This window comes from Nomascus leucogenys, chromosome 9 (assembly GCF_006542625.1).
Source record: "Nomascus leucogenys isolate Asia chromosome 9, Asia_NLE_v1, whole genome shotgun sequence".
NCBI classification, from domain to species: domain Eukaryota; kingdom Metazoa; phylum Chordata; class Mammalia; order Primates; family Hylobatidae; genus Nomascus; species Nomascus leucogenys.
Genome location: NC_044389.1, coordinates 85,141,208 through 85,163,943, shown reverse-complemented (window position 1 = coordinate 85,163,943; position 22,736 = coordinate 85,141,208). Strand labels below are relative to the sequence as shown.

At 36.7% G+C, this 22,736-nt stretch overlaps 1 protein-coding gene across 3 annotated transcripts in view; it reads left to right on the top strand.

Moving 5' to 3' along the window:
* The window catches only part of UBE2D3 (ubiquitin conjugating enzyme E2 D3), a 33,737-nt gene that overhangs the window by 4,074 nt on the left and 6,927 nt on the right, over positions 1 to 22,736 (top strand). For all 3 annotated transcript variants that reach the window (XM_003257472.4, XM_004089032.3, XM_003257471.3), the window contains exons 3-6: positions 14,246 to 14,309; positions 14,396 to 14,427; positions 21,407 to 21,484; positions 22,498 to 22,603. In XM_003257472.4, coding sequence (XP_003257520.1) covers positions 14,246 to 14,309; positions 14,396 to 14,427; positions 21,407 to 21,484; positions 22,498 to 22,603 — 280 coding nt within the window. The remainder of the gene's footprint in view (positions 1 to 14,245; positions 14,310 to 14,395; positions 14,428 to 21,406; positions 21,485 to 22,497; positions 22,604 to 22,736) is intronic.

Below are 22,736 nucleotides of genomic sequence, written 5' to 3'. Positions count from 1 at the left end.
CATGAGGCAACTTTCAGACATTCCACATCCAAACAGTTTCAGTGAGTGGACAGCTCTGAACTGGAATGCTGTTCGGTTTAGGCACCTCTTCTAGAAATACGGAGTCAAGTAGCCGTTGATGTCAGTATGGTATGCTTGTGTTACGTACCTATTTCGAATTTATTCTTGTCTGATGGTCCCACATTTCAAATATTAAGATATATCTGTATTCTTCATTAATATTTTACTGAAATGGCTATTGGAATACTTTTAACCTTTAGTCCATTTGATCGAGCTTTTGAATTTATACTTTGTTTCAGCTATGTTCTTGGAGTAAGTTTTTTGACTGTTAGACCAATCAACTTTTTTCCTGTATTCTTTATTTGAACGAGCTGTAATAATGGTCTTAAATAGGGCTATTAAACAACAGGAGTTAAAAGTGGCACTCCAAGTAGATTGGTATTGAGAGCCGTAGACGATTTTGCCACTCCCATTAAACAGGGACTACAGTATATGTGTTTTAGGGACGTTTGAAGATAAATATGTGAACCAAGCCTAAAAGAATAGCTCATGTTTTCATTGTATACACCCTGTTAAGTTTTCATAAGGGTTTTTATTTCTGGAAGTATGACTTTAGTCTTTATATATGATTATAAGCAAGCAGCTAGAAGAAACCATGGGTAAAGGGTTAAAAAACCCTCATTTGGTCTTGGTTTCCCTCCTACCACCACTTCCACTGAGATAATTTCAAGATTATCTCCATCTCGAAATTGAAAAACTTAGGCACAGAGGTTAAGAAGATGACTCCGGGTTCATGTTGTGACAGTTGGGATTAGAACCTAGGCAGCCTGGTCCAGAGTATGTGCTCTTAACTACAGTTTGATATCATCCTTTAGGTTTGTCATTCAGAACGGTTTACTTTTGCATATAGTATTGCCTATTACAGTAGTTCAGACAATGCAGTCCCATCTAAACCCTAACTCATTTAATCTTCAAGACAACCATGTGGGATAGATGTGAGAATTTTATAGATGAAGTAACAGGCTCAGAGAAATAGTTGTCTAGTCACACAACTAGTAAGTGACTGAGATTCAAATCAGATAGGCACCAAAAGCTCAAGCTCTTTTTTGAACCATTTCAATTCCTCCCCCCCCCCCCTTTTTTTTTGTTGTTCTTGTTGTTGGAGACGGAATCTCACTGTGTCGCCCAGGCTGGAGTGCAGTGGCACGATCTCAGCTCACTGCAAGCTCCGCCTTCTGGGTTCACGCCATTCTGCCTCAGCCTCCTGAGTAGCTGGGACTACAGGCGCCCGCCACCGCGTCCGGCTAATTTTTTAATATTTTTTAGTAGAGACACGGTTTCACCATGTTAGCCAGGATGGTCTTGGCTTGATCTCCTGACCTGGTGATCCAACCGCCTCAGCCTCCCGAAGTGCTGGGATTACAGGCGTGAGCCATCACTCCTGGCCCTTCAATTCCTGTTTTATAATGTATGTGGTTTTAGTTTGTTACCTGAAATAAGCTGCTTTGCTCTCCCACTTATACATCTAAGTAATTGGGAGTTAGCTTTACTCTTAGGTTATAGCTAATTTGTGAGTTAAGATTTTAGCTAATAATGTTTTGAAAGTAGAAGTGGATTTAATTCTTTTGGAGTAGTCTGTTCAAGCACTGAAAACTAACATGTGCCAGTTAACTGCTTAGCATGTCTTAGAGTGAACAAAATATACTTATTGTCCGCAACTAGTATATAGGCTGGGTAAACTGTCTTGCATGTGTTTCATATATGGTCCTCAAGGCTTGTCTATAGCCAGCTCACTTCATGTGTAGGATAGTTGTGTGACTGAAGGATGCTGATAATAATAAGACCTCGGTATTTGTTTAATTTGAAAAAGGATGCATTACTGACACTGCATACTTTTCTTTCATCATGCTCATCTGCAGTGTTGATTCTGGTTTTTGTTATTTACACAAATAAAAAGTTGAATGCTCCATCACTGGGATGAACTACTGTGTCACTAGATTGCTCTGTCAGACTTTGCGCCTGAGTTTAGGTGATCCTTTTTATCCAAGACAGGCAATCTTTGAGGATTCTCCACAGCATGTTGCTATAATCTATCTATTAAAAAAGAAACTAGGTTCCTAACACTGAGATAAAAAAAATCTTTCAGATTAAAATCTCAAACCTAGGTTGGTTTTTGCATTCTTTTTTTAAATAGCAGTTTTCTTGTATCTGTTAGTGTATAGAAGAGCTTACTGAATATTATATATTATTGGGTGTGACATGAATTACATTTATATTCCAGAACATTTGGAGTTTTTAAAAAAATTTTGTGGGTACATAGTTGGTGTATATATTTATGGGTTACATGAAATATTTTGATACAGGCATGCAATGCATAATCACATCAGGGTAAATGGGGTATATACCTTGAGCATTTATCCTTTGTGTTACAATCCAATTATACTTGTTCAGTTATTTTTAAATGTCAGATTGTTTAGAGTTAAAAATATATACAGCTGCATGGGGGTCTTAGACTTACTAAATCATTTTCCCTGGAAACACATAATTTCGAAAATTTTGTAGGTGATTCTGAAGCTCCTCTCTGATTAAGAACCACAGATACAGGGGAGTGAAGGTCCTAATCTGCATTAGACGTAGTATTCTAGTCCCAGGGAATAAATGAGGAAGATGGTCCTTACCTATGGTAATCTTTGCGTTCAGTGGTGAAAATAAGCATGTAAACATATGAATAGTTTTGTCACTTTGTACATTTACCTTTCAAGAATATTAGATCTAGTAGGGGAGGTATGTAAAATAAATTTTCTGTACTATATTTTTTATACTAGTATTATTACAGTGTGGTTTGTCTTGTATTATAATGACTTAAAATTCCCTTTGCCAAAACCAGTATTTTGAAATTAGTGAAATAAAACTCTTCATTCTTGGAAATGTTGTGGTCTTGAGCTTGCTACCATAGCAATGTTATTTCATAATTAAAAATGAAAGCATTCACCAAATATCTTACTGTCCAGTTTCTCTTAATAGATAAGATTTATTCAGAATTGTACCCTCAACCTTGTTATGTAGGGAAGGGAAAAGTTTAGGGAAGTGTTTTTATACTTTGTTGAAACATCTGATTTTTATCTCCTAACTATACTTTCAGCATAATCTGTTGTAAAAGAGACCTTCAACTTTTCATAGCTGAATTTGTATTTAAATGTTTCTCAGTTGTGAGTCACGATTTCTTGTACCTTTTTCAGTATGAAATACTTACATTAATCCTAACCTTGCTGTAATTTCATGGCTAATGTATAATTGAATGTTTTCTACTACTGGGCAGCTGTTTGGCTGTTAATCTTTGTTTTTTTGTTTGTTTGTTTGTTTTAATGTCCGTAAAATACTTTACTTGCTTTCATGGAGCAGAGCTTCAAATCTAAATTTGGGTTTCTTTGCCCATTTTTAAATAATGCTTACAAAAGAATGGCTTCGAATAATGTTAAGTGACTTTACCTTCAGTGGTGATTGAAAGAACATTAGTAATATTCAGTCCATTCTTAGTACCTCATGTAATGAACACGCATGCTTGTTTCACCTATAATTACAACTAAACAGGAAGTTAATACCTTGTCAGTGATGCAGTGAGATACTGTGCAGTGCCTACTGTTAATCCTTAAGATAAAAAAGGATTTCTCAGAAGAAATTTCAAATTAAAATGCGTTTTAAAGGGACTATTTGGAGTTCTGTGAAATTGTTCATATCTTTTTGCCAAGCATCCTTCTTTTGAAATAACCATGTTTCTGAAGTTTGTTGTTCCCTTCCTTGATATTCGCATCTACATATTTTATACAGACATTCATAACATTAAAGTTAATAAAACTTTTTACTTTATAGTAAACTAGATCTTTATATGAGCAATTACAGTAGTTATTGTCTGCCTGGTGGGCAGCTAATTGCACTGCATTTCGAACTCTGTTGTTGGTTCGCACCTTTGTATTTTTCTAGGTTGGTTGTAAAGTCTCCTTGAGGATGATTCTTAAAATTTCTTAAGGCACTTACTCCCTTTGTTTCCCACCTCATTTTGTCATCTCGTCCAGTCCCCAAAGCAGTGTTTTGTGTTGCTCAGTATAGGTTTTTGAGGCAAGGGCTGTTTTTATGGTGCTGATTCACAGTCATACAAATCTTGTCTTTGAGTCATGTAAATCTTGTCTTTAGTTCTGAAAGAAACAGACTTTTAAATAGAATACAAGAAATTAACTTTTAGTAATGTTATAAGCTTTTAGTTTTCCCGAAAGTGCTGAGAGGAAATGAGGAAATGTATCTATACTACATTCTGTCCTCTGTATGACCTTAATGTGATGACGTGCAAAATAGATGGTAGAGATTGGGATAACAAATGATTTGTGGAACATCGTGGTGATAATTTTACTGTCTTAAAGGTGGAATCCATGAACTTGGCCTTGCCACTAAATAGGCTTTTAAATTTTGACAAGACTTGGGGGGATGAAACCTAGAATAAGTTATTTATGGCATTACGCTTTAATAGGGTTGACACTTAAAACCTTGTTTTCATAAATGCGACCGTTTGGTTACGTTGATCTGATGAACAGATACTGGCTGTCATTGAAAGAAAGTTAACCGAATGTTCAGATACTTATTGGGCTCCTGGAACATGGCTGCTCTGTAGCTTCATGAATATTCATAATATTATCCATAAATATTTGTGAATAAATATTTTTAGTATTTGCAAATATTTTTAGTATTTCCAATTTATAAGCTCTTTGAAGGGAGGGAATTTTTTTTTTTTTTTTTTTTTGAGATGGAGTCTTGGTCAGCTGCCCAGGTTAGAGTGCAGTGGCACAACTGCGGCTCACTGCAACCACTGTCTCCCGGGTTCAAGCAATTCTCCTGTCTCAGCCTCTCGAGTAGCTGGGATTACAGGCACCCGCCATCATTCCCGGCTAATTTTTATATTTTAGTAGAGATGGTGTTTCACCATGTTGGCCAGGCTGGTCTTGAATTCCTGACCTCAGGTGATCCGCCTGCCTCGGCTTCCCAAAGTGCTAGGATTACAAGCGTGAGCCACCACGCCCAGCAAGGGAGGGAACATCCTTATGTTTCTGCTAGTATCCTTTCAGGTCTTTAATGTGTTCAATACCTTGGCCTACTGTTCTTTGAAGCCTGTGGTTGGTCACCACTGCTAGTACCACTTATCATTGAATGAGGAAGATAGAGAATAGAGAAGCAGAAAGCATAGTCTAACATCTCCAACAATCAACTATTAAATCCCATATCCCATTAGTGACTACAGTAAAGGTCTTCCTCAAAATAAACCATTTGCAGGCTTTGTATTAAAAATCTCATGTAAGGAATGTTTCAGAATAAAAAAAATAGTGGCCAAACCCATTACTGCTTAAATCATGTACTTCCAGATGAGAACACTCACCAGTGGCTTAAGCTGTACCTGTTGGTTGCCTTTTAGAGAGATTTTTTTGGTGAAAAAAATCCTGCCCTATTTTCTATCATTGTGCCCACCAGGTCTTCAGAAATAGGCAAACAATTCAGTTGTGTAAAGTCTGTTCCGGTCTCAGGTTTCTTTGTAGTGTTTTAACTAATGAGGCAAACTAGACCACGTGAGAGCTTTGAGAGGGTCTCATTTACCTAGCTTAGAAAGAAGGCAGAGAGGGGTGTCCTTGACTTCTTTTTCCTATAGGTATTTTCAGGCTTTTAAAACAAGTATTTTTTCCAGTGAGAAGGTCTGGATTCTCACACTAGCCAAGTGTGCAGAAAGTTTGAGGAGAAGCAGCTCAGAGGAAGATGACACTAAAAGAAAGTTTCCTAAAAGAGCACTCTGTGGAAAAGAAATGTCCAACCTTTTAGCTCTTTTTATAGCTGGTACGGTTTCTTAGTGTTGTGCCCTGATTGTATGTGCTTGATCTATCTTAGTGTCCCTTCAACGTGAGTGGAGCCTTGAGCAATTCCTAAAGTATGTCAGTGTCCCCAACCAAACATTTTCCTGTTTCAGTGGTCTTAATAGTTGAGTAATGCTGTTCCCTTAGGTGAGGGGTAGTCAGCACAGTATAAAAAAATTTTACAGGTGCCGTGTGAGAGCTCTTCCTTCTGGTTCTTGACACTTCCTCTTCCTCTAGACTACTAGGAAGGAATAATAAGCTGAAAATTTCAATTGTGTGAATTTTTTACATTGTTTTTGTCTCTGAAGCCTGTGAAACTTTAGGCTCTAAAAACATTTTGTTAGGTGACTCTCGTAGACAAAATTACTTTTAAAAATGCTGAGTATGGGCGTCATTGGAAATTGATTTCCAGTCCAGTAAATGGTCTTGCCGTGGGATAGAATCATTTTCTCAGGCCATGTAACTTGAAAAATAGTACTGGATTCACACTACGTATAATGAGATACAGACTAACGGGGGATAGTTATGGAGAAATAAATCGTAAGGAAAACATTAGTTTTCCATATCGTGTTCATTCTGGAGTTCATTGAGTAATAGTTTGGTGCAGTTGAGATTTTTTTCCCTCAATTTGCCAAACATTAAATTATCTTTACAAGGACACCCTGTTGAGAAAGGAACCTTTTTGAAACTTACCCCTAGTCCTAATTTTTAAGTTGTTAGTAGGTACACTTAGTTCACCTATCCTAAAGGTGAACTTGTTCTATGCTTGAATGTAATCATTTCTTTCCCCTCTCTTAAGGGACTCAACTGTAAAACAGAGAAGATGAGCTTTATTTCCGTAAAGTGGTTACAAGAGTACAGTTAAACACTTGTGGTGTACGACTGCTAGTATATTTAAAAATCAAAACTCATTTGTCTTCTATTTCGAAACCGTCAGTGACTTCCCATTGCCTTTGGAATAGTCTAAATTCAAGGGCTCTTTTAAAAGATCAAGTCATAACCTGCCTTTCTAGCTAAATCTGCCACTCTCCTAGTATACTCTGTCTGGTATACTAAACTCTGCAGTATTTGTTCTGGCAAATTTTTATGCCCTGTGTTCTTTGACACTCCTGACTTTGAGTTTCTCTACCTAGAATGCTTCTCTTACTCCTTGTTCTTGGTAAATGCCTGCTTATTTTTCCACCAAGACCCAGCTCAAATGGCACTCCTCTAAACCCAAGAAAAGTTAGTGGTTGGTTTTTCAGGATTCACAGAGCATTTGAATCCCTTTATTTTAAACATGTAGGTTGTTAAAGTATAATTTTTGTTTTGTCTTGCACCTGCTTTCTGTTAGCTGAGTCTGAGGAGGCATTTGTATCTTAATTATCTTGGTGTTTTTATACCTAACATGCATGGCACCAAAAAGGCAGTGTTCCTGTGAATGAATGAATGTTTTGATGGTGAAATTAACATTACATTTTCATTTTAGAAATGGATTTAAATTAACCTCCAGTGTGAAAGTTAACCTTGTTACTCCTAATTCAATTTTGAGACTTAGCTTCATTTAGATTTCTTACATGTTTTTCAGCAAAACTCAAAAACTAAATTGTGTTTGAAGTGGGATAAAATCTAAATAATTGGTATTCAGAATTGGTCTCTCACTACTGCTGTATATATTTTTTAACTCCTTAATATAATCCAGATTAAATAAGGGATTTATTAGAAGGAAACTGGGATAGTTAACAATGAATGGAATAGGTATAGGAACCAGAGCAAGCTACAACCTCAGGAACCAAAACTGCACATCTGTATGGAAAGTCAGCTCTTTGTTATTGCTGCTGTTGAATATGGTCTCTTTAGCTTTTGACTTTACCATGTAAGTTCATGACACGTGCCTGTCAACAGCTGTGGGTCACATTCTTACAGCTCTTGATTATAGAAGGAAGAATGTCCATTTGATTTGGAAAATCTTGGGTTGGGATGGACAGTGGACTAATAGTTGGGTCCCAGCTGAGGGAACAAAATTCTGTGGTTAGTCATGTCCAAATAATTGGTTAATGATGGCTGACCCAGGACTACAGTCACATGATTTGGAGTAAGGGAAAAGGAATTCATGAGTAAGATGGTTTATTGAGTAGACAAAATGTCTGCTAGCTACAAAGAGCATCTGCTGTGACTTACTCTTTGCTCACATTTTTTTCCTAAGATACTGTCTTCCTCATTCTGTGGGCATGTAATGTTACAAAAATTGTTTGGTAGCTCAAAGGTAAGTGTTTGTACATGGTTTTGTTACTATTGGGTACTAAGTGGTACTTTATTATTAGATACTATTTAAATGGCAAGAAAGAAAATGATGAAGTAACAACAGCATTTTTATCTTTAAAAAAAAAACCTTTGTTTTGATTGTTAAAATACTTAGGTCATTTTTCTGTATTGAATTTAAAGTAGGTAAGTTAATTGGCCTGATTTTATATCTTTGATTATTACTAAAGAGATGTCTTGATGATGGAGAACTTGGAAAATAAGGCGTTTAGAAATGTTACGAGAGTAACAAGAACCTGAAATTACTGGAGCGAAGAGCTGAAACCCAGTGTTAACTAGCTGAAATTATACTTTCACTCTAAAAGGATGATAGTGCTAGCATTTAAAGGCTTAGTGATAAATATCAGTGTGCCGAAAACTCATTTATTCTATAAGAAATACTTTCTTACTTTCTTTGTAATTGAAATGTGTAACGTTGAAATAGTATGGTGTTTATATTCTAGGTCAACTTTGTAGTTTTCTGACCTTTAGTTTTATTTATAATGAAGTATTCCAACATTATTGGGTATTTTGTTTAGAGCAACCATGATTACATTGATTTTTATTTTTAAGTTAAAATATTTTATCTTAATATTTATTCTGGCCAGGCACAGTGGCTCACACCTGTAATCCCAGCACTTTGGGAGGCCAAGGTGATCACCTGAGGTCAGGAGTTCGAGACCAGTGTAGCCAACATGGTGAAACCCCGTCTCTACTAAAAATACAAAAAATTAGCCGGGTGTGGTGGCGCGCACCTCTAGTTCCAGTTACTCAGAAGGCTGAGGCAGGAGAATCACTTGAACCCAGGAGGCAGAGGTTGCAGTGAGCCAAGATTGCGCCATTGTACTCCACCATGGGCGACAAGAGTGAAACTCCATCTCCAAAAAAATAGAAAATTATGCTAAATATTTTTGTTTAGACATTTTAACATGTATTAAATGTAAAATCTAGTATGTTTATTGAGATAATTATGAGTAAATAAATGTAAAACTTGGATTGTGTTGTCAGCTTTTTAAACTCTTATTTCAGTATTAGGTATATTCAGATGCTTACAAAGACATTTTTAGACAACTAAGCATCAGGATTTATCACATAGGTCAAAAATTTAAATAAACAAGTGGCTATATTATGTGGCCCATGTATGGAGCAGTTTTGCTTTTGTTCAATAACAGATGAATTAAGAGCCTTGCCCAGGAATCTTGGTTCAGGATGGCTGGTCTACGCATGGTCTGCTTGTTAAGTACCAGTACATTATGTGCCAGGTAGTGATCCCTATTTCAGAGATGAGAGGAGAACCCTGAGAAAAAGTAGGCCTGAGTAAGATTAAAAGTAAGACTGCAGGCCTGGTGCAGTGGCTCACGCCTGTACTCCTAGCACTTTGGGAGGCCGAGGCAGGTGGATCACTTGAGGTTAGGATTTCGAGATCAGCCTGGCCATGGTGAAACCCCATCTCTAGTAAAACTACAAAAAAATAAAATAAAGAATAGCCAGGTGTGGTGGCATGTGCCTGTAATCCCAGCTACTCAGGAGGCTGAGGCAAGAGAGTCGCTTGAACCTGGGAGGCGGAGGTTGCAGTGAACCGAGATCACACCACTGCACTACAACCTGGATGACAGAGCGAGACTCCATCTCAAACAAAAAGTCATTTTCTTAATAGTGGATAATTTAAGTTGCAAAAAAAAAAAAGCGTCTGAAATACTGATTTGGTTCAGTTAATATTTTCTGTTAAAATTTTTTGAAGGCCAAAAGCCATGTAGTTTCTTCTGCAGATTGTTGAACTGCGATATGAATTTCTATAATTCCCACTGATCAGAATCAATAGTATTTGGAATGAGTTTTCTTCCATTTCTGAATATGTGGAAGACATGAGGGTATATCTATATAGACAAGCATATAAAGGGTGTGATATACAGTCTTAAAATTGTGAATCTTGGGATCTCTGGCAACCTTGTAAGTAGTTGTGATGAGTTTCAAAAGTGAATTGGCACAGCATATCAGGACAATTCTCCTTGCCTACTCTATTTTTGTTGTTTTATGGCATTAATCTAGACTGACCATTCCTGAACAACTGGCCATTTTCTGAAGTGTATTTTGAACATAAGAGGCAAATATTTACCTCTTAATTTTCCTGCAGTGTTGTTTATTGCGACAAAGCCTTTCTTCACATTCTTTATTTCTTTTAACTTTTCAGGTTACTGGCCAAGGTTCCCTTTCTTAGTGTTAAATTAGTCCAGCGTTCACTCCTAGGGCCTTCTGTTCCTGGAGTGCTCTCACCAAGTTGAATGGCTATAAACGTCATCTGTTTATTAGTGATACATTGTATTTGTTTCCAGCCTGTTCTCAACTTGCATATATACTTTTCTTGTTGAGTCTTTATTTACATTATCCTACTTTACTTACTTTATCTCTACATCTGCCCACAAGCTTCACCTGTAAGTTGAGCATTTTACTTAATACCAATCTCATGCTTTGCTCAGGCCAAAAATCTTAGCGTCACCTTTTCTTCCCACATGGAGTCAATCAGCAAAATTCATTGTTTAATTTTACAGTTAAAAGTGTACATTTATTGTTCAACAAATTGCTGTACATAGTGATGCATACCTGCAACTCCAGCTACTTAAGAGGCTGAGGCAAGAGGATCCCTTGAGCCCAGGAGTTCTGGGCTGTAGTGCCTTATGATTGTGATTCCGCCTGTGAATAGCCACTGTAGTCCAGCCTGGGCAACAGTGAGATTCCCATCTCTTTTTTAAAAGGGGAGAGGGTTGGTGGACTTTTAACTAAACAGCTTTAATCAAAACTTAATTTTTAAAAAACTATTAGAGCAGTTAAAACTTTGTGTTGATCATCTAAACATTTTTGAAGGTCGTACAATTATTCTTAGTCCTTATTTGTGTACTCTAGTTTCCTAGCCCTGTTTCTCAATGCTGTTTTGCTACTATCTCTAATAGTCTTACTTTAATCTTGTTGAAAGTAGCACTTTTGAGGTTAATAAGGTTTAAATTAATAACCCCCATTGACTCTAGTCTGTAATACTATAATTTTTTAAATGGCAAAATACCCTCTGGGAGCTAAGGTGTTTTAAAAGCTTAGAGCAAATCCTGTTAAATGGGACAAAGTCTCAATTCTTTTTTAACAAGACAAAAACACTTTATGTAGTCTCTTTTTCAGTGTTTCTCGAAATTTCAATTTTATTCCATGCTGGTACAGAATACAAACTTACCCGATAAAAATAGCAGCTCCATTGAAAGAGCTTTCCCACAAATTGAAATATTTAAAGCACAGATATAGGCTTGTGTACCGTTGGTGCATACATTGTTTGATTTGTTCAGTTCCTCAGTTTTGCAGGGAAAGATGTCAACATCATCTGATTTTTCAAGCTATGTATTCAATGATTCTAATTTTCTAAAAGCCTCGAAAGCTGGGTTGTTTTTGTTCTGGCCCCTCAGTTTGTTGAGAGCCTGTTTTAAAGATTTCCAGTGGATTTAACAAAATGAACAAAATTTAGAGGACTCATTTATTTCTCCCAACCAAGTCAGTGCCATAGTGGGACCCTTACATAAATTTATCACTGTGTTTAAATTCCATGTAGTGAATGAAAGTAATCATCTGAAGCCGGTATAAAATAGGCATTAAACGTTGTCCAAGCTAGAATGCAGTGGCTATCCACCAGCATGATCATTTAACTCACAAAAACCTGAAACACCTAGGCTTAATCCTGCCTCAGCCTTCCGAGTAGCTGGGACTACAGGCACATGCCACTAATGCCTTGTTAAATTAAGATTTTTAGCTCTTCTTCCCATTCCCTGCACCCTTCTGAGAGAGCTTATACTGAAAATTCTGCATTTTGTGTCCTTGATTTTGCACAGGAAGACAAAAGATCACAGTTGAGGAAAAAAAAGTGCATGTACCCACTTTGAAAACCTGTTTCCATTTTTAAATTCCTGTAGTTACAGGGAATAAGTTGTTCTAGTAGACCAAAAGAAGATTAATGTTTTGTAGTTACACACGGATGCATTGATATTGTGGTAGACAGTTGATACTGGCTTTATTGTAATTTTTTTTTCTTTTTATGGAGAATGGGGTCTCCCTGTGTTATCCAAGCTGGTCTTGAACTCCTGGGCTCCAGCTGTCCTCTCGCCTCTGCTTCTCTGTTGTGTCTTTTATTTAGGCATCCTTTCTTTTGCTTTCTAGTACTTGGTCTTTTGTATATGAGTACATTCGGTTTTTCTGGGGGTTTTTTTTGTTGTTGTTTTTGAGACAGTCTCACTCCTTCCCCCAGGCTGGAGTGCACTGGCGCGATCTGCAGCCTCTACCTCCCAGGTTCAAGTGATTCTCCTGCATCAGCCTCCCGAGTAGCTAGGATTACAGGCGTGCGCCACTATGCCTGGCTAATTTTTGTGGTGTTAGTAGAGACGGGGTTTTACCATGTTAGCAGCCCTGGTCTCGAACTCTTGACCTTAGGTGATCCGCCCTCCTCAGCCTCCCAAAGTGCTGGGATTACGGGCATGAGCCACTGCGCCCAGTCTGGCTTTTTTGATCTTGTATTGTTTTTTTGTTTCTGAGACAGGGTTTTGTTTTTTTTGGGTTTTTTTTGGTTTTTTTTCTGTCTCAGCTTTGTTGCCCAGACTGGAGTGCAGTGGCATGATCACAGCTCACTGCAGCCTTGACCTCCTGGGCTCAAGTGATCCTCCTACCTCAGTCTTCTGAATAGCTAGGACCCCAGGCATGCACCACCATGCCTAGCTAACATTTTTGAAGAGATGGGGGTCTCCCTTTGTTGTTCAGGCTGGTCTCAGTCAAACTCCTAGGCTCAAGCGATCCCTGTCTTTGCCTCCCAGGGTGTTAGGATTACAGGCATGAGCCATGTACTTAGTGGTCTTCTGCTGTTCAGATGGAATCCCAAACCTTACCCTTCATTGTTATTTCCATGTTTATATGAGAAAGGGGATATAGCAGATATAGTAGTCCCTAGACTTAATGGGTATACTCACTTATGCCATAGACTAAACTTACGAGAAACTGTTAGTTTGAAATGTTGAAGGCAGTAGTGTATTAACATTGGTTCTATTTATTGTCTTTTAACTTGTGATTATTAGACATTGGTTATATCATTGGTAAGATGGAGCTGTACCATCTTAAAAATATTCTAATAAACTATATTTTCATAGTAGATAATTCATATTGTTATGCACAAGTCATGGAACAGTGAACTACATACTTGTTGGAAATAAAACGTTCGTATTGAATTGTGCAGAGTATATGTTAAGAGCAAACGTCTTTCTACTTACAGAAGTACACTCTTCAGGGTCAGAATTTCAATCATGAGGTCAGGAGATCGAGACCCATCCTGGCTAACACGGTGAAACCCCGTCTCTACTAAAAATACAAAAAATCAGCCAGGCATGGTGGCAGGCGCCTGAGGCAGGAGAATGGCGTGAACCTGGGAGGCGGAGCTTGCAGTGAGCCCAGATTGCGCCACTGCACTGTGGCCTGGAGACTCCCGTCTCAAAAAAAAAAAAAAGAATTTCAATAGTTAAAAATGGATGCTGAGTAAAAAAAAAAAAAAAGGTTGAGTTGAGAGAATAAGGAGATTAGAAAACAAAAAAGGTACTTAGCCCATGAGAGTTTTTTTGGTTTGTTTTCAGGTGGAAAATAGAGTTAGTGGATTAGGGAGGAAGGATGGTTCAGTAAGAACAAAGAATTTAAGACAGTTGAGGGCCTCTGAAAGTGGTCTTGGAAGTTCAACAAATAACATGAATGTTGAGCTCTCCCTGGTCTAAGCTCTTAAACTATGAGAATATCTAATTATAGCTATTTCGGTTTGTAAGAGATTGGCTTTTGTTTATGTAAATAAAAAATTTTGTATCAGTGTGTGCATAGATATTTTTACGAGCTCTAGCTAAGATGATTGTCTCAGCATATGTTCAGGCATGTTTTCTCCTAATGGAATATATTATGTGAATTGTGATGGAGTGTGCCTTTAAAAATAGGGTGAGAGTAACTGAAAGCAGTGGACTCACTTGCTTGTTTTCTTAAATTAAGCTTATGTGACTCACCCATTTTCTGTCTTGGTGTAGGAACTTAGTGATTTGGCCCGTGACCCTCCAGCACAATGTTCTGCAGGTCCAGTTGGGGATGATAGTAAGTAACTTTCAAGTTGATTTTTATGCCTAATTTTTTTTAAGCTTGTGCATTTTTAGATAACCAGAGTTTTTTTCTTTTTTTAGTGTTTCATTGGCAAGCCACGATTATGGGACCTGTAAGTATTAAGAATTTTTAAATTTAGTTTTAAGTGAAAATCCAGCATTGATTTGGTTGTAATTTTTAACTTGGGCTGTAGGTTTATTTTATCATATAGTTAATTCTATTTTGGATATTCCATAGTTGTACTGCATTTGACATAAACAACATAATGAGTTAGTCATTTGTTATGTGTACTTCGTGTCTATCCCTGTGTTCACGTTCTAGAGTATAGTCATCTCTATGACCTACCAAACATCTCTGTATCTCAGTTCAGTTTTTCTTCATAGCACTGTGTAAAGCATTGTCATGGAACTTCCTGTTATTTATAGAGACAAAGTTTACTGGCTCTGATCCTGCCATGAGTTGTGTACTCAGAGATCTTATTCTGTTACTGCAGCTGCCAATAATCTAGCTTAATTGTATTTTGATATTTGATTCTTTATAGAACTTCAGTTTATGCAAAATTTGAATATATTTAGGCAGAAAGTGATATTTTGAATATAGCAAAATTCCTTTCTATCCTGGGTAGATAAGCAACTATATGCTGGATAATTGAATATTCAGAATTATGGATACCATCTAAGAATTTCAGAGAATTAGAGCGCACTAAAACATCCTGGGGTAAGACTGTATCTTACACAAATATTTAACTTTTTTTTTTTTTTTTTAACTTGGTAAGGCACTTAAGGATTTGTTTTCTAAGTTACATGTGTATCTTACTGAAAACTGTCTTCCCTTTTTGGTGGTTTTATAAACAACATAAAGAGCAATAATGTACTAGGTAAGATAATGGTCAGTAAGTAATATTTAGAATTCTAAAGGAAAAAATGCTCTTAGAGTTAGTAGATGAGTTGAATCAACAAGTATTTAGTAATTCTGATTCTAACTTTAGTCATTTTTCTGTCTCAAATGTGAGTACATACTGTGTGCCAGGTAATAAGGATACAAATTGAACATAAACATTCCTGTCAATCTTATAGGGAAGTTACACTCTATTAGAGGAGACAGATACCTAAAACAAGTGCTGAAGTGTGATAAGATGGAAAATAAGTGATTGGTGAATGAAGTGCTGAGTAGGAGAAATTAATGGGAAATTGTAGCAGGGAGGATTAATTTAGAGTAATTAAAATGTTAGTGCCCTAAAGGTAGAAAAACTAAAAGTAAGATATGGCAGGGGTGCAAATATTAAGTTTAATAATCTGAAATGTCCTGGATCATTTTAATAACTACAAAGCCAGGATTGTGCATTTTGTTATTACAGGACTATTTTTAATGTTTTAAATGTTTCTTTGTTTTAAAAGTACTTACTTTTATGTAATTTGGTAGCAAAATTGTGTAATTTTAATACACGCAGTTAAATGTTGAGTTACCCAATTTGGCCCACACAATGTTTTTGAAAGCTGGCAGTCTTCAAATAAAAGCCTTCTGAGTAGGCCCACATTCCATAAGCAGTAATGGCTTGAGATGGAATGACAGCTGCCTCCCTTTTTTAGATGGGATATGTGTTTACCACAATGCCTACTAGGTCAATTCCGTATTATCTACCTAGTGTTTTGTAAAGCAGTTGCTTTTGCAACCTCTAGAATTTTCCCATTTTGGATTACCAGTTTTCAAAGAATTCTATAAAATGCTTTAAAATAAAGCTCATCTTTGATGCAGAGGGTAGTTGATAGTTTCATTATAAAAATTGTCAATACTAAGAAAGCACAGAAGTGTTGGTAATTAAAATTTCTAATTGGATGGTGTGCAGAATAAACCAACTCCTTAAAACTAGTTGGTTTTTCTACTTGACAGTTTAGACTTTGTTATTTTGAACAACACACTAGTTTTTCCCAAAAGGCAAGGAACATACCTGTAGACAATCAAAAAGAAACATGAATGATGAGTGTATGGTAGTAATTTTTTTAGAGAATGGTGTTGCTTATTCTGACAGATTTTTTAGCAGTTTAATTTGCTGTTATTTTCAGAAAACATTTACCTTTTTTCATTTTTTAAATATATATTTCATATGATGGCTATTCCTTACTGAATTTTTTCAGCAACCTTTTAATATAATGACTAGCAGTTTTCTGCTTTTACAAACAGAAGCATGTGATTTTCAGAACTATTTAAATATTAACCTGATTAACCACAACTGCTGGGTTTTGCTTTGGTTAGCAGTACTCACTGAAATATGTTTTCAGTTAAAAAGATTAGTTCTCACTGTTGGGTGGGTAAGTATCAAGAAGGAGTCAAAGATTATAAAAATCCACCCAAAGTACGGGTATTGTCTTGTGCATAAGTAAGCACATAATTTAGATGCCAGCTTTAAATAGTTAACTATATGCTTACTGTGGACTGCACCAATGAAACAACTCATTTTGTTCTTTTGGCTTCTCAATACTTCTTTGTGACAAAGCATCACTGTATAAGATAAATAGTAGCTTATTTTGTGAGTATGGTTACTCTATGTAGCAAGCAGTCGTGACCCAAAGCAACCCATAAATTACGGATTTAGTGGGAGAACTGGACAGTTAACAACGTCACTTTTGCTTTGGACTACTACTTAGGTCCCTTAAAGTGGTGCCAGTGCCACAGAACTGAAGATTCCTGACTTTGTAGGGAATATACCATCTAATTTTAAGTTTCAATAGAGTAACTTTGATTTTGGTGAGTTGTTGGGAAATCCTTTAGATCATTAGTTATGCAGCAAAATTGCTTAGTTTTCATAATCATGTGTACTGGCTTATTTCTGAAGGTAAGCTACTTCGGAAGCACAACTATTGACTAAAAACTAAACCTTCGAAAGAAGTGACAGCATTGCTAGTTTTTTGTGTGCGTGGTTTTTTTCGGCGGGGGATGGGCGGGGGGGTACTATATTAAGGTTAGTTTCCAACAAGAATTGATGCAATTAGAAGATATTGACTTCCTTACCTATTGCCTCTGATATTTACTTGCTTAAATTTTTTTTTTTATTGGAAATGGAGTTGGCAGAAAAAATGGATTTAGAGAACAACACTAACTTCCACCTAATCTATGACAGAGATGTAGAAGAGAGTACCTGTGAAAAATGTGAAAGTATCTGAAAAATGTAACCTTTGGCAGCCTGAGCATAATCAACCATAAAAACTATATCTGAATTAAAATAATTGGTCCATAGGTACTATTTTATTTTGTCCATAAGAATTATTTTTTCAACTTTTATTTCAAGTGTATTATGTCATTTCCCACATAGGTTACTGATAGCTGAAGACTTTTTCCATCTTTACCTTACTCGTTTAGGAGCTTTGTAGTCTAATAAAAGAAAAATATAAGTAAATGTTAGATATATGGGTGGATAATGGTAACTATGTGCTTAAAGAGGTATAAAAGAAGGGTAGGGAGCAGATAAGACAAAGGAAGGGCTATATTATAAGGAAGAATATTCCAAGCAGGGGAGAGAAAAAGATATGTTATCCATATATTTTATGTGCAGTAGAGAACATGTTCTATAGAAGAGACAGAAGATGAAACTAGATGGGCACCCAGATCATAAAGCACTGTATGTACTTAGGAGTTGGAATTATCTGAAAAACTATCATAGATTTCAAGCAGGGGAGTAACATTTTTGAAAGACCACTTTATCATTAGGATGGAGGGATAATCATTAGTAAGCTATTGCCATAATCTAGGCTGAAGATAACATCGTGAACTAAGATAGTAGTGACAGTGGGCATAAAGGAGAGGCTAATTCAAGAAATTTTAAAGATCTTACTTGATAACTATCTTGACTCTGAGATAAGAGAGGAAGAAGTCAATGATGAGATCCTGGTTTATGGCTTTCAGTTATGGCTTGCTATTAATAAACAGGAAAAAAGGGATTGAGGAGACAAGTTTCAGTTTTGGACGCATGAGATGAGATATCCAAGTAGAAATATCAGTAGGCATTTGAATATATGCCCTGGAATGAATAACTGCACCAGAGATATATTTTGCAACTCAAATTTTTATGGGTCAGCAGTTAAGAGTAGAAAATCAACCTATAAGAATACCAGCATTTTTAGCTGGGTGTAGTGGCACATGCCTGTAATCCCAGCTTTGGAGGCTGAGGCCCGAGAATTTTCTTGAACCTGGGAGGTGGAGGTTGCAGTGAGCTGAGATCACACTACTGCAGCCTGGGCGACAACACCACTTTAAAAAAAAAAAAATACCAACGTCTTATTGCCACAGAAGAGCTGAGGCACTGTGAGGGAGCAACTTTGCACTGATAAGAGCAAAACAAGTAGAAGGTCTCTGAAAAAATCTAATATAAATTCTGGATTTGTAAGATTTGAGTCGATTTGCTGATCACAGTGTTCCTTATTCTTTGGGGGTTTTGTTTCTTTTTGGTGTGTGCTGCTGATTCATAATTGAATTTAAATATCATAGGGTCTCAATTTTTTATATGGCCTAGTTTCATTATCTCTGAACCTCGTAGTTCTTCCTCTTTTGGTATGGCAGAACTTCAGTGTTAAATCGTAACATTGAAATATTTTGCCTCCTTTATAGAGTTCTTTTTTTGAACAAATGAAACAAAATTTGGCTATGCCTAAATCCCATCAGCAGATTGCCTGTATTCAGAAGCAGTTGTAGACAGCATTTGATTTTATGAAAATTGAAATGAAAGCTTACAAAGAACTTCTGGAATTAGGTTATTAAAACTTCAATGTTTGGGGCCGGGCGTGGTGGGTCACGACTGTAATCCCAACACTTTGGGAGGCCAAGGTGGGTGGATCACTGGAGCTCAGCAGTTTGAGACCAGCCTCTCAACTAAAAAGACAAAAAAACTCCATCTCTACTAAAAAGACAAAAAAAATTAGCCAACCGTGGTGGCTCACTCCTGTAGTTCCAGCTACTCAGGAGGCTGAGGTGGGAGAATCACCTGATCCCAGGAGGCAGAGGGTTGCCGTGAGCCAAGATCGTGCCACTGCACTCCAGTCTGGGCGACAGAGCAAGACCCTGTCTCAAAAAAGACAAAAACAACTTTAATGTTTGGGATTACCCTTAAATTGTTAATTTTACACAGAAAAAACATATCTTGTATAGTATCGGATCAGATGAAAGTATATGCTATTTGAAGCATCTATTCAAAATTAATGTAACTATTTAACAAAGATACGTTAATCTAATAAACTCAGGTCACATTCTAAGTGACCTGGGTGTTTTTCTAGTTCCATATTTTGTAGAAAATATGAAAAAGGGCTGGCACAGTGGCTGATACCTGTAATCCCAGCACTTTGGGAGGCTGAGGCAGGCGGATCACCTGGGGTCAGGAGTTAGAGTTCAGCCAACATGGTGAAGCCCCATCTCTACTAAAAATAAAAAATTAGCTGGGCACGTTAGTGCACACCTGCAATCCAAGCTACTGAGGCAGCTGAGGCAGGAGAAACTCTTGAACCTGGGAGGCGGAGCTTGCAGTGAGCTGAGGTTGCACCATTTTACTCGAGCTTGGGCAACAAACAGCAAGACGAGATTTTGCGTCTCGTTTGTCCCCCTTCCCATTCCCCCCCGCCCTCCAACCCCCCACAAAAAAAAAAGGGAAAGACTTGGGAGTTGGAGAAGGACTCAATTTAAATAAGCTCTGGCTGGGTACAGTAGCTCACGCCTATAATCAGCACATTTTGGGAGGCCGAGATGGATGGATCACAAGGTCAGCAAGACTAGCCTGGCCAACACAGTGAAACCCAGTCTCTACTAAAAATACAAAAATTAGCTGGGTGTGATGGTGCATTCCTGTAATCCCAGCTACTTGGGAGGCTGAGGCAGGAGAGTTGCTTGAACCCAAGAGGCAGAGGTTGCAGTGAGCCGAGATCATGCCACTGCACTTAAGCCTGGGTGACAGAGTGACACTCCCTCTCAAATAAAAGCTCTTCCATTTACTAGTTGTATATTTCTTTGAACCTGATTCTTCATTAATAAATTGACCTTTCTTCTTTGAACTCCACGTGTCCCTTGTTCATATTTCATGATACCTATAACATTTCATTGCAGTTACTTTACATGTCTATCAAAGTGTAAGCTCATCAAGATAAAAAAAATCGTTCTTTGGATCCCTTACACATACAGTATATAGCAAGGGGTTAGATTAATTGAATTAATGTTTAATTATTTTACAGAAGGGTAGGAATTAAATGAGCTGTGTTGGCGTCAGGCCTGTTTTTTATGTGCCTGATATCCAGAATGGGCATAGTGAAAGGCTCATATAGCTGTATATATAAAGCCTTTCTAATAGAGGGGAGGCAGTGTTGGTAAAAACCCAGTTAGTTTTAAAACATGTTTTCGGATTGGTTCTTTGCATACCCAGAGGCAGTTAGGCATTCCACATTTTAACTTTAAATTCCTGAGTAGGTCAGTATCTTTGGTCATTAAGTGGTCTTCAAAAGACTTGTGTTTAAATCTTGGTTCTATCATTTACCATTTGTACACTAGACTAAGTTCTTTAAGCCTCATTTTTCTCATGCATAAAATAGGGACAATGCATATATTCTCTGGTATTGATTAAAATAAGAAGCTTAGGCTTTTCTCTGTTCTCTTGAAGGTGGTGTGTGTTAGTTACCTGGAATAGCTAACATTTGGTTTGCCAGTGGGCAGAATGGACTGTTGTAAAGCCATTTGTACACATCTGGCATTGGAAGAAATAATCTACACATGTAAAATTTTATTTACAGATTATTCTGAAACATTGTGTAGGCTTTATTGCTGTGTGTACTTTTTCCTTTGAGACTTGAGATGTAGAATACTTGCGTTTCTGGATAACTTTTAAAAACATTTTGGTGACTTGTGTAAAATCACTCTAGGTAGATTAGGGTTTATTACTGTATAAGTTTTAAGTGTTTTTTTTCTATTACTATAGACTGAATTTTCATGGAATAGATTATTTATTGCAGTGTAAATAGGTGATTTGGGTTCATTATTAGAGAAATGCTTGGAAACAAATGTTACGGAATATTTAGCAATAATATTTTAAATTTGAGTTAAGCATACTTTTCTTTTTACAGAATGACAGCCCATATCAAGGCGGTGTATTCTTTTTGACAATTCATTTTCCTACAGACTACCCCTTCAAACCACCTAAGGCAAGTATTTTCCCTCAAAATCTGTTAGTATAGATTTATGCTTTATTTCAAAGGAATAGTGCATTCTTGGAAGATAGCGTTCTGCGTAGGCTGTATATATATGTTGAATCGAGGCACTGATATATAGATGCTGACTCTTAACCTTTGGTTTAAAGAGCTAGACCTCAGTTTGAACTTTGTAAATAGGAATAAGGTTTGCCTTTTCTTTAATGTTGCAAGATTCAGACCATGTGGAAGCTTCCCCCCTCATCTGTATTATTGTTACACAGATTCTGATTTTTGGGCTTTTGTTGTCTTGTAAGCATCAAATGTCCAACTTCAATTTATATTTGCACGTATTGTTATAGCATATGCTTATTATGCTTACAGTTTTGTATATGTAAGTGTAAATCTATGAAAACTTAGAGTTGCTTAGTGCACTGAGTTGATTGGTTTATAGATATTAAAGCATATTATCCTTGACTTTTCAGTCATTAACATAAATTCAACCTGTATGAGTAACTAGAAAAGGTAATATACAAAGGTCATAAACATGTCACTGTAACAGTCTTTAGTAATGTTATAGGTGCAATGTGATGGTTTCCATTTTTGTGATTCAAGTTTATGTTTTATGTACAGTGGAAATGCAGACTCAGGTGTACCTGTGTAACTTAATGAAACTTTAAATGAGATGGTCTACAACTTTTGGTTACATCCAAAAGTTACGGCTTTTATAAATGAATGTATTAAATACCTTTAAATTGCCCTTTGATTCATGATATGGTAGGGCCAAAGTAACCTTTAGAACTTTACATCATATGAGTAATGAAATTTTTATCCAAAAGTTTAGGTTTCTGTTGTAAAAAGAGGAGGCAGGGGGGTTGTGGTCAGATTGTAAAAATCAGTTTCTATAATATTTAGAACTTCTATGCTAATAGATGACATTTTTAACATTGTGGCTTGATTATTTTAAGTTTTGCTTTAAAAGATGTTTGTTTTTGTTTGAATAAAATACTTAAAAGTTTTTGTTTTAGGTTGCATTTACAACAAGAATTTATCATCCAAATATTAACAGTAATGGCAGCATTTGTCTCGATATTCTAAGATCACAGTGGTCGCCTGCTTTAACAATTTCTAAAGGTAAATACTTCTAGTGAAATAATCTTCCAGCTGTTCTCATTGTCTAATAAAGCTTCATTCTTAGATCTACTTATCTGAGTATTTTTATTATGGCAGCTTTTTGGTAAGAGATGGGGAAGCAATAAAGTTATTT